This window comes from Anticarsia gemmatalis, chromosome 1, assembly GCF_050436995.1.
Source record: "Anticarsia gemmatalis isolate Benzon Research Colony breed Stoneville strain chromosome 1, ilAntGemm2 primary, whole genome shotgun sequence".
NCBI lineage: Eukaryota > Metazoa > Arthropoda > Insecta > Lepidoptera > Erebidae > Anticarsia > Anticarsia gemmatalis.
This window is the reverse complement of record NC_134745.1, coordinates 10,278,362-10,295,239: the sequence shown is the minus strand read 5'-3', so window position 1 is coordinate 10,295,239 and position 16,878 is coordinate 10,278,362. Positions and strand designations below refer to the sequence as shown.

The window sequence follows — 16,878 nt, the reverse complement described above, 5'->3', positions numbered from 1 at the left end:
ATTAAATACGGACAATACACAATGTTTTCCTATGGTATCTGGGCGACTGATAGAAAAAGAACGTAGAGTCTAAAATTTATACCCTCCGGGTTTTCACAGCATTGCGGTATAGAATACTCTCTATTTCTGGACGTGGGGATCGTACCGTGTCACAGGATGTAGAAGTAGTCGCGTAACGTATCGGCCTACCTAAACCACTACTTTATCGATGCCTTACCTATACATATATATAGTTATTCTATTTATTCGTTTGGGAATGTCTGAAAAAGTTCAGTTTTGTAAAAAGTAGCTACTTACCTACTTTTTACAAAACTGAACTTTGGGCGATCTTATACATGGCAACCCTAGTAAAATCTAACTCTGCTTTCCGTTACCTACATGATACATGTTAATGCTCGATATATTACTAAAAACCTGAATTATTTAAATGAACTGTAATTATTAATAAAAATTAAGATTGTATAGTATAGGTATCATAACTTGCTGCACAAGTGTGACCTATATCATAGGTAATATTACACTCTTACACCTTATACCCAAAATAACGGCCCAGCTGCCTAGTCGCGTACAGTAAAAATAATTTAATTTTAAATGTTATTTCGTTGATGGTTATTATAAGAATGCAAATTAAAACTCCAGCTGTCGAAGTAAGAAGGCAAGTTAAGTATTTTATATTGTGTTAGGTTTTAAGTGGCAAATGAGTATAGAAAAATTAAACTAAACTATATAATTTTGTATTTGTGTTAAGTACAGCAAAAAAATATCTTGAAATAAAAATAACACTTGATAAAATTTTAAGTAGACATTAATAAGTAAACTAGAACTAAAAAAATAAAGCTATCTTTGTGAACGCACACGCAGACGTCACGCGTTACGGACCACGAAAAACATTTCTATTTATTTCTTCATTTATATTATTAAAATACTTAGAAAATAATGTTTTCTTTTGAGAAATCAAAGTAAACAAATTTAGTTCACCGAGTGACTCGATTATTTACTCCAGAATGGAGGCAAACGGTGCAGTTTTATGTGACAATTTGATTAAGTGGTTCCAGACATTAGAACTTAAGGCAAAACATGGAAATCCATCAGGTAGGTAGCTTTAGAGCTTCCTTAATTAGTGTCAGCAGTCCCTAGATCACAATGCTAGCTGTGAACCCGGGTATCTCGACCCACGTCCCTATTAGGCGTCGACCGGTAAGTGGATAATTTCGTCACTTAGTTCTTGGTTTTATTACATTGAGACATCACTGCACACTCGTTTGATTGCGCTGTTACTGCAATCATTATCGCCATTGTAATCTGGGATACTTAGATAGTTTATTGTTTAGACTTTAGTGTTCATTAAAGTGGTCTAAAAGGCATATTGCTCACAAATATGGTTTCTTAGACAGAAGTGTTACAAATATGTAGTCCTAGTCATCTACCTACACAATAAATCTGTGCTAAAATGGTATCTAGTGTTAAACATAAATAATTTATATTATTGTCAAATATCCTGTCTTTTAGTAGCCTCATTGTTATAATTAACAAATATTTGTAATTATTATAGAGAGACTGATGACTAATAATTCTACCTTCAACTGTTTGATACACTTTTAGAAATGTCTAATGTCTCATGTAAGTGTCACTAAATATCTGTATAGCTTATTCTGCTTTTGAATTGACTTTATTTGCATATTTGTATATTGTCAGCTGAGCTGATATTTGTGTCACTGTGTATTATTTTCATTTATAAAATTGTTATGTACATAAGACAGATTTTTAGTATTTTTCTGTTATTATATTTAAACAACAAGGTATGCAGTGGCATATCCTCTGTATACCTCTATTGATAAAATATATCAAGTGATCAATATTTTTTTGTTTTAGAACTGTCTGATGGTGTGGCGATAGCTGAGGCACTGACGCAAATAGCACCGGAATACTTCACTCCAACATGGAATTCTAAAATTAAGACAGATGTTGGACATAACTGGAGATTAAAAGTTAGCAATTTGAAAAAAATATTGGAGGGAGTTGTGGGTAAGTATATCAGAGGACCTACTATGGTTTGAGAAAATAAAATTTCATCAAATATTGAAGGTGTATGTTTATGACACTCTCCTATTCAATTTTGACATGTTTAGGCAGTATTGGATAAGCATGCCTTATATTTTTGTACCATAATTTGACCAACATTTTATAGCAGATGGAATTGTCATAATAAACAAATGAAATTGTTACAAATATAGGCTTTCGTTGGTTTTGATTGAGCCTCAGATGACAAAAGAAATATAAACTTTAACAATGGACAGAGTATATTTGAATATAGATCTGTTAGTCATTGTACATATCTTTGTTGTCTGATTAAAAATATTATGTTACTGTATAGCTGTGAATATTTCCTGCTATTTACAGGATGTATGTAAATTATATTTTTCTTGTCTGTTTTGTTATAAATATTTATCATATATCTTTAATATTGTCAGAATATTTTAATCAATAATTTACCAGAAAATTCCACTTTCATAAAGATAACAGAAAAACTATTAATTAAATATACTAAAAGTCCAATGCCCTTAATATTTCGCAATATTTAGGGCATTGGACTTTTAGTATATTTTCTGGTAAATTATTGATTAAAATATTCTGACAATATTAAAGATATATGACACATGAAATCAATATACGCCATTTATAAATAATGAAATAATAGTAACATAACTCTCCTTGTCAACTGCTATAGTTATAATTATAAACAAACAATATTTTGTTTCCAGATTACCACCAGGACATTCTAAATTTAAGTCTGCAAGAGTTTTCAAGGCCAGATGTAGTAAATATAGCTGAAACAGCTGATCCATCTGACTTGGGGAGATTGCTACAACTTGTTTTAAGTGAGTTTTGTAACACATAGGTTAGGTTAGGTTGTCTGGGCTTTTTCTGCACTTAGCCTCCTAATTGGGCCTTTGTGCGTGTAGCTACCCTCTTACATTGATTCACCCTCACTCCAGCCATCCTAGTTCACATATTCTTTATCATTCTAACATTATAACTGTCTTACTAATGCTCGGTTTCTGAGACACATTAATCGGTAGTTTATCTATTCAAAAGGTCATTTTTATATGAGCTTAAACTCTATTGAACAGATAAACTACCGATTAATGTGTCTCAGAAACCGGGCTAATAAATGTAGTGCTCTGACAGAGTTTTGTCTTTTTCATACAGTTCCAAAATTGATTGAAAGTGACAAAACACTCTATATTAGAGCTTACACAAAGTTTTTTTAGTAAGATAGTAAACGAGGAAGTGTGTGACTATATATTTTTATCACTTTTTAAAGTAAAAAATAATGAATGGATTTGGAAGATAATTTTTAACATAGAAAGATTATAAATAATAAACCAATTTGATATATGTATTTTGGCCTGGTTCAATGGAATCAGTTAGATATATAAACTTTTTGTTGGCATAAACTTCTATACAAAAGTTATTTTAGTTATTCTATGCTTTTCCTTCTTTTGTAGTAACAAGAGTAGGTAGTGAGTGTCTGACCTTAGCCTTTCTAGATAACAATGTTAATTGTACTTGATGAGTAATACAATTAAGTTGCTTTGGTTAATCAAATGTTTATTAATTACTCTCTAAATTAGGACCTAAAAATATGTTTCTTAATGTATATCACTGAAAAATATGATTGGAATTCAATCTGTAGAATGTAATCAGAATAATTATTATCAAAAATACCCATAGTATACATACTTACTTTAAGTTAGACTGCCTCCCTGCCTGCGCAGTGGTTAAGGTCACCACGCCAAAACCATGAAGTCGAGAGGTCGTGGGTTCGATTACCACACGGAGCAATTATTTGTGCGATCCACAAATAATTGTTTCGGGTCTGATCGTGCTTTGTGTCCGTTGTTTGTATGTTTGTGAAAGTCCCCGCGACACAAGAGTAATTCTTGGTGAGATGAGTAATTGTCTTAAAAAAAAAAGTTCAATCATTGATAGTTTTTTATTGTAAAATGTAGTCAAGTCATAATACTCTTAATAGGTTGTGCAGTCAATTGTGTAACAAAAGAGGAGTACATCACAAGAATAATGGAAATGGAGCTGTCTTGTCAGAGGTCGATAATGCAGGCCATACAGGTATGCTTTCTTTATATCTAGGACACTATTGTGTATTCAATAAGGCAACTGTATCGTGATTCCTTAGAGATTGGAGAAATCTTATATAAGAAAGTAATTAGTTGTATTTGAATATGGATATCGATAAACGTTTATATACTGTCTAATTGATATTTAATTACATTTAAATAATGTGTAAGGTTTTTAATACATTTTATGTAGATATAATTTAAATTTCAAAATCTACAGACTAGCTGGCATACTGAGCTAAATAGCTATTACTCATATTATTTTAGTGAGCAACATTATTTCACCCACAATCTGGCAACACATAATTATGCGTTTAAAAAATGTATCGTAAGATGGCGCTAAAACATTTTATAAATTAAATAATTACAAGTAGAAACAGAAATGAAGCCTAAATAATTTAAATTTGTGTTGACCTTGCACACATTCGCAATCTAATTAAATGTTTACAAATACTGCATGGATACAATTTACTCCCACACATGTGCTAATGCAAACTTTTTATTTTACTCTTGACTCATATGTAATTGTCTCAGTATAATAACAATTTAGTGATCATTTTACATTTGTTATAAACAATGGTATAGAACATATATATATGAGATATATCGAGCAATACGCGAATTCAATAAAGTGAAGTAGCACTTTTGATTCTTTTCCGAAACATTCTTTCTTCTGATTTGTTGAAATAATGAGAATGGGCCCTCCATGGACGGAATTAGCATAGGGGCGGAATATCCGAGTATAGCGCTCACTCGACCGATGTAATTAATGTCTTAGTCTACTTTATGCTAACTACAAAAGAAACAATGTATCTCCACGTCACACGTGTTTATTTTTCTTTTTACATCTTAAACAAGATAAAAATAATCAAATAAGATATCCAGCATTTTATAATTATGTCTTATCCATCCGTAACCAATTAGTCTCAAGTTCTCTTTATGTAATGTATAATTTAGCTCAGTCGACCGCCTTTTCATGCATTGAACTTTAATGGCATTACATTATATGGGCGCCGCGTTACTGTATAATAATCATCGTTGCAAGATTTAGTAAGCATACATATAGTTGCTTAACGCTTTCAGAGTTGCATGCTCGTTGCTTGGAGCGGTAAAGAAATTGAATGTTTTAGTTACGCTTATGTTTAATGTCCTTGGATCACGATACAGTTGTTGGTGCGCCGTGATGTGTGTGTAGTCAGTTGACGTTAGAATGTGGTGGGCGCGCGGACACCACTGTTTATCTAAAAGTAAAAGTTTCATCGCACAGTGAAATTGTGTTAGCGGTTTGTTTAGAGCGTTATTTGTTTGAAAGGAACTGCAAACGTTGACGCTGGGCCCGAACCGTGGCAGTGTACACTTGGACACGCCGGCGGCGGAACAGTCCGATGCGGACATGAGAGAAGCCCTCGCGCAGAGATGCCATGAGCTCGACACGCAGGTTTGTTTGTTGTTTTTTCTAGCATTCGTGCATTGCTATGATCACTGGTATGTTATGTTCGTGCAAATGAAAAGTGTTAGCTACTTTACGACTGATGCAAGTTTTTTGTTTATGTTTTTAATGCGTTAGTATTCTTTATTGACAGTTTTTTTCTGTTATTAAATATTTCAGTACATTTTTCTCATTAATAATTCTTAGTGTCCTTCTAGAGGTGACTAATGTAGTTGTTAACATAATAAATGTAATAGTCTGCCACGTAAGGTACTGCTTTATGTTTTTATTTCAAGTATAATAGCATCTGCATGGCAGGGTCAATATTTACAAAGAGTAAATTTTGTTTACATAGCTGTGTGGTGGTGCACATTCATCACAAAGGTCAATTGAATTGGCGTTACAATTGTAATCGCGCCGGTATTGCTCAACGTACTAAAATTATTGGTATCGTAAAATATGTGTGAAAAGTACAATGTGTTTTTTTCCGTTACGCGTTCTATAATTTATAGATATAACATATGTATACATAGCAGATGTATACATTTTTGGGCACTGCGTTTACTTAGTAATTAATCATAGTACCTACAAATAAATTATCTGAGGCGCTCGAGGATAGTCAAAGGATATCCTCTTAAGGACAGCTGTAATTTACTGTACTTTAGTTATTTTTCTTTCGTGTAAATGGTATGGCTATGATTGACTCCATGATCACATACATATCTCCAAACTTAGATAGGTTCACGTAAACTGGAGACTTTCGACCGACCTTGCTATAGCCTCCGTTTTCAAGTTACTGTCAGATTTCACAGAAAGAGAGATCTCGCAATACTCACAAATAATTTTAGTTTTATGTGTTATTATCGTTACTACTGTTAATCTGAATCAATTAAATACTCATTAGAAGGATTTGAAATAGGTGTATTGCATACATACCATTAGGATTCTGTAAAAAGACGGAAACCATTGCACATTGAGAATATATTGGAATACATATTATGTCATCCCACCCGTAGTATTCAGCAACTCAATGTTTTTGTGGAGCTCTTAACATTTTGTGATCGTCAACGTCACTACAATGTCGTAGGTAAAAATTCTGCAAGAGGAGAAGATGACGCTGCTGAGCGAGGTGGCGCGGCTGACGGCGGGGCTGGCGGCGGCGTCGGCGGCCGAGGCGTGGTCGCCGGAGCTGGACGAGGCGGGCGCGTCGCTGGGCCCGGCGCACGCGGGCACGCTGCGCTACACCACCATGCGCGCGCAGCTCGACGCGCTCAAGGACGAGCTCGACAAGGTGGAGCTGCAGCGCGACGACCAGCACGCGCGCGCCGCCGCCGCCGAGCGCGACCTCGCGCTCTACAAGCTGCGCAACGAGGAGCTGCAGGTCGACTAACTGCACACCACATTTATAACTTGTAGTGATAAATTGTACGAAAATAATTTTGATAACGTGTCAAGGAAGTGATATCAGACTGGTAAAATGAAACCAATGATTCATTGGCTAAGGAATCTTTGAATTATGATTTCCTTGATTTGAATTACATACTGCTGAGGGTTTTTTCAAAAGAAGTTTAGAGTACGATAAAGTACACGATTAACGTCAACAATGACCAGATACGTACCAAGCTATTGAAATGTAGGCCTTAAATGAAATTGTACCTACCTAGTCTTACGATCAGGGAGTTTATAAGAAATAGTGAACGTTTCAGATGGCAGCATCAGAGAACGTAGCACTAAAAGACGAGCTGGACGCACTTCGTGAAACTGCGGCTAAGGCTGCGGCGCTCGAAGCAACTGTCGCTTCATACAAGAAAAGGATGGAGGAGCACGTCGACTTGCGGAGACAGGTTACATACAATTTTACTTTACCTTTCATACATCATACATTTACATATGTACACTTGGTCTTTTAGAATTTGAACATCGCTAAGCAGTTTATATGTCAACAACTCAAACGTATATTTTTTTAGTTTTTGAACATGTAAAAGTGTTTTGATATCACTTGGATTTAAAACTGCGTCTCTTACGACCTTATGTATGTTATGTCAAAATTGTGACAATCAGTAATGTGTGTTATGATTCACATTAATTGCAGTCTCTATTCCTTACAACAACTTCATTACTACATTGACCATTAGATCGCGAAGTATGTAACAAAGTAATAGTTATCAATACGTATGTGTTGCAGGTGAAGTTGTTGGAGCACGCGAACGCGGAGCACGTGCGGCGCGGCATCGACTACGACCAGGCCGCCATCAAGGCCAACGCGGTTCGCGCGCAACTCGACCTCTACAAGAAACAGGTAATAACTCATACTTACTTACTCTGTTGGCTCAACGACCCAAAATGTGTCTTGGCCTCCGACACGAAACAACGCCACTTCTTGCCAATCACCGGCTTGAAGCTCGCTCAGATCCACCTCTACTACATCCTTAATAACTCATAGACAACTTTAACGTCATATAACCTTATTGGGATACACTATGGTGATGCATCTTACATAATAATATTTGTAAAAGACAACTCGTGTTCTAGCTTTTTTCCTACCTATTCATCCTGTTAAAAGATATAACTGGCGTTCGCGAGTCATGTTTGATACCATTTTTTAAGACACTAAGATATATGTGTTCGTTGTCTGCGTATACGTACGTAAGCGTGGACGTTAGCAGGTACGTGGTTAGCGTACGTAAGCGTCGTAACGAGACGAGTTAAGCTGTCAAATAATCCTTGTCTTTCGTTCTGTTTCGTTCTTTCTGTTACGAGTATACGTTTTAAATGCTATTCAAGTTATAAAGTTACCAAATTGGGTATTTATTTGTAATTTTTTTAAGTAAAAATATGCTTCAGGTGTTAAGTTATTAATCAATTAAGTGTAGTACCTACTTTTAAACTATTTATTTTCTAATATTTATAACTTAATGTTATGCTTAATATGCAATGTTAATTATATTAGACAGTTGTTATACAAGTCTAGAGAGACTAATCAGTTAATTAATACACGCTCCAGTTGTTCGCATATATTTTGATATGGTTTGTTTTTAAATATTACGTGTGCATTGTTAAAATTGTAACCTGAATGTAGCAAATATAATTACTTTCACTTGTTCTTTGGAGGGTGACAAATATTTACCCTAGTGTTGTAGGATTTTTAATACGCCTAATTGTTTTGCCCCGGACATTTAACCTTGCTATCAAATTAAAAAAGTCTTACTATATGCGACTGAAAGTTCATAACTTTTAAACTATCGCATTGTATGTTCAGTGTCCAATTTTATGTAGGATTTACGCAAACATCTGTTTTACCTACGGATGCCTAACGTTTAGGCGCAGGTTATACTTGCCGTAAACTCTTAGGGTCGCAAGCTTGGGTTGGTGACCGCCGAAGGAACACCGTCAGGTTTTTAGTCGGTATGCCCATATTTTAAGCCCGAACGCCTAGCCGGCGGGAGAGCCCGATAGACCCCCGCTTCCTCCCTGGAGCGGGACATGCAGTAACGCATTTTTCGGACGAAAAAAAGTTTAAAGAAACACCAAATCTCTTCAGCTTTGTTTCAAAATGGTTTATTTGCTCAAGGAGAAAATTACTTATAAAAAACGTTATTTTTCTACTACAGGCTATTTGCATGCCTTGAGTTTTAAGTGTGTGTCAATAGTAATTGCTTTGAGAAAGTAACCTGTCAATGTCCACATCAGATTATCGCGTGAACAGTTTTGTCTGAAGCAAAAAATATTTTACGTCGGGCAATAATTGGTTTTAGTACATTCGTAATTTATTTGAAAGACGTCTCACGTTATACAAAAGTACTGAAAAGATAGTGTATAGTGTATATAAGAAAATGTAGTTTATCTTTTATCTATAACCAAGTAAGAAACTTATTTACTTTTACTTATTTTTTTGCGTGCAAATTAGTCTATAGTAAAAGTAGAATCACGAAGCGTTTGACCAGCGGTGTCAAATCAGGAAAAGTGCTCGTATATTTTTTTTCTAATTTATGTTACATTTCAATATTGTCATTAGGTCTGGTATCTACATCACATTGACAGATATATTTTCGCCTTTATACTTTGTCCAGCTGTATAGCGATACGTCTGGGCAAAGTAGGGATGACCAGCCACAGTCGTGAAATGCTTAAAAAATAACAATGGCTAATGCCCTCCCAGACCATAAGCAACAGGGACCAACCAACTGTGCAGGACTTTGTTTATAGTGGCTAAGTGCGTGTACAATGGAAAGAAATGCTCACTCACTCATCATAGCCCACTGATAACTGACACAATTAGTGAAAGGTCAGCTAAAGTAAATATTTAAAATGTAATTATGTTCATCATTCGCTAATACTGTATTATACTTTCCAGGTGATAGATTTAAATGAGAAACTCGACGCGGAGATCACTAAAGCGGACAAATTCGAGATCGAGAACAAGAAGTTAAGCAGTCGCGCCGCGTCGCTGCAGAGGGAAAGAGACGCACTGTTGTTAGAGCGAGATACGCTGCGGGACACTGTTGATGAACTACGATGTTCTACCATCACTGCAGGTACATACAAGATAGTAGAATACTGATAATAAGAATTAAACAAAGGAAGTTTGTACGGATCGTTTCAAGCGACGTTTTTGGTCTCTGCCTACTCCTATAGGAAGAAGGCGTGATTTTATGTATGTATGTTAAAAATAACGTAAAGGAAAGATCGCGGTTTATGTGGTCACTTGACCGTTGTAAATGGGCGCACGTGTCCTGGTACGATTCCCACTGATAACTAACTGATGGGCAAAGGCATCTTCCCACGATCTCCATTCTTATCGATTTCCACACAAAACAATATTTGCCTGATCCATAAAAAGTTGTTTTGGGTCTGCGTGAATTATTATAGGAAATTTCCACCATATTTTTTATACTATCGGCCTCGGAAGTTGGGCTAATCCATTTAAGAATTTCGTCGTTAGTTATATAAAGTACATACCATAATACCTATATTTGTGTAGCAGGTCCTAACGAAGGCAACGTATCTCGGGAACTGAGCGAATTGTCACCGTCGGACCAGAAGGAGAGGCTGATACGTTTGGAGCACGAGAACAAACTGCTACGAGAGAGCCAGAGCGCACAGGCTGATCAGGCTTCTGAACAGGTACGTTACAACAAAAAATTGTTCATACTTTTTGATTTCTACTATCTTAAATAACCATTATACATATCCATGTACGTAAATAAAAATGAATCACGAGAAATAATGTAATATAATTTAGAAATGATCATTAGTACTTTGTCCGACCCGGAAATCAAACCCGCGACCTCATGATCTGTAGTTGGATACACTACTGACCACACCACAGAGACAACCAATGTAACGTATACATAATGATATACCCTCAAAAAGATATTAAAAGAAGTCTATTAGGATATTAGATTTCTTGGTCATAAGATATAGTGTTGTTTCCTGTACTCTTCGCGTGATAAAAAACAATAATACTGAAATGAATGACAAGATACGCGCCTACAATCTATTATTTTTTTAAATCCGAAGTATAAAGCCATTAATCAAATGTTTATACTAACATTTTTTTTTTGCGTGTTCAGGCATTGCTAGACGATTACGTGGTGCGGTTAGAGAAGCAGCGCGCCATCAACCGGGAAGCGAACCAGCGCATCATGCAGCTGGAGGCGATGCTGGAAGCGCCACACCCTCGACTTGCGTCCGCCATGGAGGATAACCAGAGGAAATGTCAGTGCTTATGCTGTTTTATAATAATTAATTGCCTGTTAGCGGGTTAGAAAACAATAATAAAAGAGCTCATAAGGAAGTAGTTCTCGTAAACCGCTGATATTGTTGTTATTAATTAGTTTAGAACTTATTTCTGGTACACACAATCGCGTTAAAGCGATCGGATTTTAAGAATAAAAGCCCTTTTTTTCTTGAAAGAAGACGTGCTTATTAAGCGCGCTTAGCAGTGCATCATAAAGCTCTCTTGTATCCAATATCATACTTAACTTATGAGTGTTGCCATAGCAAAAAATAATTAACATTGCATTGTGTTTATACTATAACAAATTATAATATTATTTCCAGCGTTGCAAGTAGAGGAGTTGCAAGCGGCACTGGCGGAGGAGCGGAGGCGCGCCAGCAAGCTGCAGGAGGCGCTGGCGGCGCGGGACGCCGAGCTGCTGGGAGCCGAGGACAAGTACAAGAAGTACGTGGAGAAGGCCAAGGAGGTCATCCGCATGTTCGACCCTAGAGCTAACGGTATGTGTTCAATACTAATTTACCATTGGATCATTATGTCGTTTCTTGTTTTTCCTATAGCCTTTATATTTTGTTGTAAGTTCATATTATAAGATGTTCTCGTTTTATGTATACAGCACAACAATCAATGTCGGACACGACGCTGGGCGACTCCCGTGCAGCAACAGCGGGAGCCGGTCCTTCGCGACCCGACAACACACCCACTCCAAACAACAGGCACGAGTGAGTATTTTTGACAACTTGTTATCTCGGGTCGTCCCATCGGAAACGGTCGGCGGACAGTTTCTTACGATGTTGATATCGAAAATTTTAGTGTCGATTACAGTACGTTTCGTTCGCCCGACAGATGGAGCGGGTCGGAGGTGTCCGGCGGCGCGGCCACGCTGGCGGGCGGGGCGGGGGCGGGCGGCGCGGCGGCCGAGCTGCGCCTGCTGACGTCGGCGTGGTACGCGCTGGGCGTGCGCTGCCACCGCGACGCCGTGGACTCGCGCATGCAGCAGCTGTCGGCGCAGTCGTTCCTGGCGCGCCAGCGCCGCCAGGCCGCCCGCGCGCGCCCCGCGCCGCACGCCGCGCCGCCCGCGCCCGCGCAATGACCTCCGCCGCGCTCCGCCCGCGCGCCCCGCGCCCCGCCCCGCCACGACGACGACGCCCGCCACACCGGCTGACGGGGACCTCCGTCCGACCGACGCGATCCGGTGAGCCTCCGACCTCCTAACGTTAGCTCCCGCCGGTCACCGATGTGGAACTCGCTCGTGTCGAGCGTTCGATAGACGACCGGCGCCGGCCCGTCCCCTGCGTGTGACGCCCCCCTCCCCGATGTCGCGTCGTCGAGGCCCCCCGTCGTCGATTGTAAATACGTATTAATACCGGAGGTGTCCGAGACGACGCGCAGCTAGTGAAGGAAAAGTGGGACCGATATCTAGATAATAATAATAATATTAGTGCCTCGACGAGTGTTCGTCCCGATAAGATGTAGATGTGCGCGCTCGACGTCCAAAAAGACATTTTCGTTCGGTACTAAATTGTCGCATTTTTAAATATATATTTTTCCTAATTTTGCTCACATATTAAATAAATAATATAAAAATAAATTATCGTAATATAATTTGTATCGTAATGTAACCGTATATTAATACGATTAAGATTATGTTAAACTTAGAATATTAGTAAATTTGTATTCTACTTAGCGACTTGTAAAATGAATGTTCCGTGAGCACCAAATTCTTCTGTTTCCTAGACTCGTGGTCCGTTTGTCTCGTCGTCAGGGTGTAATATGAAGTGATAACTGCCTTCCCGTACTTTTTACCTAACGATACGTAATACTTATTACTAAAATATGGCAAACATGTTGGTGCCAAGCTGAAAATAAATTATAATGTTATCTGAATGAATGAGAAAATTAAAAGTAGAGATGTTCTACATAAAAAAACTATCATACCGATTGCGGTATTTCGTAGGTTACACTGTTACACACCAAAGTTACATATATGTACACGCGACATTAATTTGCTTTTCAATGCGTATTTTGCAAATCCTTTAAATGATAAATGTGGACCAACTACCGTCTTCGCTGTAAGAGTAAATAAATGTTGCTTTGGTGTGTAGCCAGGCTCAGTTGCACAAAATAACTAAGGATAACCGATGTTGAAGATATGACGTTTGTTTCAATCGGCTAATGTATAACGTAAACTTTGTATGTTTAGCAATTATACACCTATCATAAAATACTCTTTAATTAACGGCTGGGTTGTCATCGGTTATAGTTATAGTTACTAAGTGCAATCGGGCCTTAATCATTGATCATTTAGTTTTGAATGCAGTGTATTACTTACCGTTTTATCAAATTTTTCTGCGGTGCCTCGTAGGAAGTAAAATTTCATTCGTAAGTAAAAGGAATAGCGCGATTTCCTACCCTCAGTACTATCGAGAATATTGATTTGACATTTATCATTTATTACATTATTGGTAATTATAAGTTTTTATACTCTAACAACTGAGTCGAGAGTCTTGTAAGCAAAGTTCGCGGCTAGCGAAGATATACAAAATTCTGAATTCAGAACATCAGCGATTCACTGCCTGTTAGATACGGGTACATATACATTTATAGGCTAAACCTCAAGATTGTGATGTAAGATTGTGCATTCCAAGACACTTTACTAAGTTGTTAGACTGTGGGAAACGCTGATTAATGACCGCACATTTTTTACATCTATTATGTCGTTGATAGTCGATAGCGGTAGGGAATAGCCTCTCATTCGTACTTTTACACGTTCTAAGGAACGCGCTCCAGCTCCTCGCTGGAAAGGTCCTTATTATTGAAATCAAAGTATGAAATGTATTTCAATTGTCAATAAAAGTATAAGTAGTTAAAATATCAGAGCTTACACACACAATATAAATGTTACGTAAGCTCTTAGCGTAATGTTAAATGTTCAAAGTACAGACTCGTATTTTTTTGCAATAATGTAAGTTATTTTTCTAAATAACAAAAGTGCACTATCTGTATTAATTTCCTAAGAATATAATTATTATAACAGAAACTATAAATCTACTTTAAGTTTGGTAAGCATTAGCAAGCGATTATTTTATATTAGCGCGCAAGTTTGACTTGCACTTGACTTTCAACTATGACAATACTGATTTTTTAAGTTCAAATATCTTTTTTTAATACGTTTAAGCAACACTATGTGAGATCACAGAACAAAACTAGGTAAGCTTGATGCACTATCATTTTAAGATAATTATAATTTTTATATGGTCGTTTTATATCAGTATTTTGTTAATATTTATAAGTGTTGTAACCAATGTGTTTGTCTACCTAGAGTTTATTATTTGTTAATTATTATACCTACTATTATCATCACAGCCGATAGCAATCAGATGTCAATTATTTCAACACAATATTTATCTATATTTTCTTTTAAAATTCTTAAATAGACAAATGTAAAATAACCTATATTACGTGTTTCTTCTAATATTTGTTGTTTCTATTAAGAATTATGATAATGTTCATGCAAAACAGTGCAAAATAATTTATTTAATTTTAGTATACATTGTGATTTATTGTTAGTGATGACAATATAGTTTTGAACATTTTACTATTTTGTTTTGCTCTCCTTATTGAACCCCATTTTCACGTACAATCACTATGCATCAAAGCGTGAATAAATAAACACAAAGATGATTAGATCGTTGTCCACTTTTGTATTTTAAGGATTTGTCCGAGTAGGAAAGTATTAATGAACACACACAAAAGTGATTTCATAATTTATTTGTTATTGAGATCACAAGCCACTTAAAATTTAATTAATATCACATCAAAACAAACTCAACGAACATGGTATGTAGTCACGGTGTTACGGTACACGGTCCAATTTTGTACATAACATGATAGCTTCGAGCAACACTAACATTACTAAAACAAAATGTGTAAAATTCATAACAAAATAAAAAATAATCTCGAAAACAACTATCGGCTATCGACATTGTAATCTGTTACACTTCTAAACTAGCATATTTTTTCTATACTATCATTTGTTTGGAAACTTCATAATTTTGTTGCTATTACTCTTTTTAGATACACAAGGAGATCTGCTAGAGTCGCGAACACGCTACGGTTCCTAAATGTTGAACTACTTTAAGTTCGTGACACAGATCGTACTCGGGTAGATTATAGTATTTTCGCAGTGAGCGCTTATCCTAAGTTAATATAAAAACAAATTAGTCAAAATCTTCGTCCGAGTCGGTCTTCAACACGCTGTCTGATCCCGAACCTGGCTCGCTGTCCACCGCGATCTCACTGTTAACAGAAATATATGATTAATATGATATTATAATTATATTTGTATTAACTCCAGCTAATCATCCGAATCTAGAAATAGGCAGCGTATACGCGGAATTCATAAGAGCATCTAGTGGTACGGCGGTTAGAAAACTTATGCACTGCGCTGGTCCTCGCCAGATGGGCGCCGACCCTAATTAGTGTTGTAAAACCACGCATAATAATGCACATTAAAAGCAAAGTTTATATTTTTAAACATAGAGTAATTTCGTACATTCTTTAGGTTGTAGAGTATAAGTAACATAAATAAGGGAGACGTTGCGAAACTTGTATGTGATTATTATCGCAACGAGCATACAAGTTTGTATGAACGTCTTGTTTTAGTATCAGAGCTTGTGTAAACGAGCTTTAATAATGCGTTCATGCGTTATACAGGGATGTTCGTGATGACTTATATACGGCAATAGCGATGCAAAAAGAATTTCTTAACAATTTTTATATGCAAGGCTTATAATAACAACAATGACGGGAAGGCTTGCAGAGTTAATAATAGAATGCATGTGTGTGAGCCGGGACACGTGTTATGAAAGTTATGGAAATCGTCTATGACACAAAGGCACACGAGTTGCATTGATGGTATCACACAGAAACAGGAGGTAACACGTTGGGTTAGTTTCACCAAATCTGTTAAAAGCTAACTTGCCTGTCGTTCCCTGCGCCGTTCAGATTTATCTCAATGATATTTCTGTCAAGTAAACAGTTACAGTGAATATGGATACCAAACCGTTACATCTATGTATGTAGGTCTGTAAGATGTTTTTACCAACATTTTTGCACGCCAGCTTCGCTCAAGGACTGTTTGATTGAAGAGACCGTTACGCCAGAGGAAACTTATAGAAAACAGCTTGTTAATATAAGCAACCGGTATTGATTTTCATTCAAGAACGTGATTAGATTAACTTGCTTGTGTCTATTGCTTCCTATTGCTACAGTCAAGTGACTGAACAGCCACGCAGTTGCGTATCCGAGGTATAAGTTTAACATTAATTCCCTGCACGTTTTTAATTAGTGATAAATTGTCTGCTTAGTATGTGCTTACGCGTCAAGCAATAAACGATTACTTAACGTTACAACATAGCTGAGTAATTGACTAGTGAAGACGGACATTTAATTAAACAATTTTATGTCATTTCTACAAGTTCCGTTAATCTTCACTAGTAATAAAATATTACAACTTCCGTTCACAATCTTACTGGTTACCGCTATTACAGTCTTTATAAAATGTTCATAAAG

General features: G+C 36.8%; 2 protein-coding genes across 3 annotated transcripts in view; one reads left to right on the top strand and one right to left on the bottom strand.

Annotated features, from left to right (window-relative positions):
- Positions 1 to 858: 858 nt before the first annotated feature.
- Positions 859 to 14,903, top strand: hook (hook microtubule tethering protein). 2 transcript variants are annotated; one of them, XM_076118456.1, is made up of 14 exons: positions 859 to 1,092; positions 1,873 to 2,025; positions 2,763 to 2,879; positions 4,037 to 4,131; positions 5,452 to 5,577; positions 6,656 to 6,949; positions 7,275 to 7,412; positions 7,754 to 7,867; positions 9,922 to 10,102; positions 10,552 to 10,691; positions 11,141 to 11,285; positions 11,631 to 11,804; positions 11,921 to 12,026; positions 12,151 to 14,903. In XM_076118456.1, the coding sequence occupies exons 1-14, from the start codon at positions 1,005 to 1,007 to the stop codon at positions 12,395 to 12,397; spliced, it is 2,118 nt and encodes a 705-aa protein (XP_075974571.1). In that variant the 5' UTR covers positions 859 to 1,004; the 3' UTR covers positions 12,398 to 14,903. The 2 variants fall into 2 exon arrangements, with proteins under 2 accessions (XP_075974571.1, XP_075974563.1); XM_076118448.1 differs by having other exon boundaries at positions 10,549 to 10,691.
- A 156-nt stretch (positions 14,904 to 15,059) lies between these two features.
- Positions 15,060 to 16,878, bottom strand: part of LOC142981723 (cytosolic carboxypeptidase 1-like) — a 55,221-nt gene continuing 53,402 nt past the window's right edge. Inside the window, exon 25 of the mRNA XM_076127856.1 lies at positions 15,060 to 15,603. Within this exon, the coding sequence (XP_075983971.1) occupies positions 15,525 to 15,603 (79 nt within the window). The 3' untranslated portion in view covers positions 15,060 to 15,524. The remainder of the gene's footprint in view (positions 15,604 to 16,878) is intronic.

What these genes read in the sequence shown, in the direction of transcription:
- hook (XM_076118448.1), top strand. Translation starts at nt 1,005, where the DNA reads ATGGAGGCAAACGGTGCAGTTTTATGTGACAATTTGATTAAGTGGTTC. An exon ending in ATTGCTACAACTTGTTTTAA is followed by an intron (nt 2,880 to 4,036) that starts GTGAGTTTTGTA and finishes TACTCTTAATAG; the next exon opens with GTTGTGCAGTCAATTGTGTA. An exon ending in TCGACCTCTACAAGAAACAG is followed by an intron (nt 7,868 to 9,921) that starts GTAATAACTCAT and finishes TATACTTTCCAG; the next exon opens with GTGATAGATTTAAATGAGAA.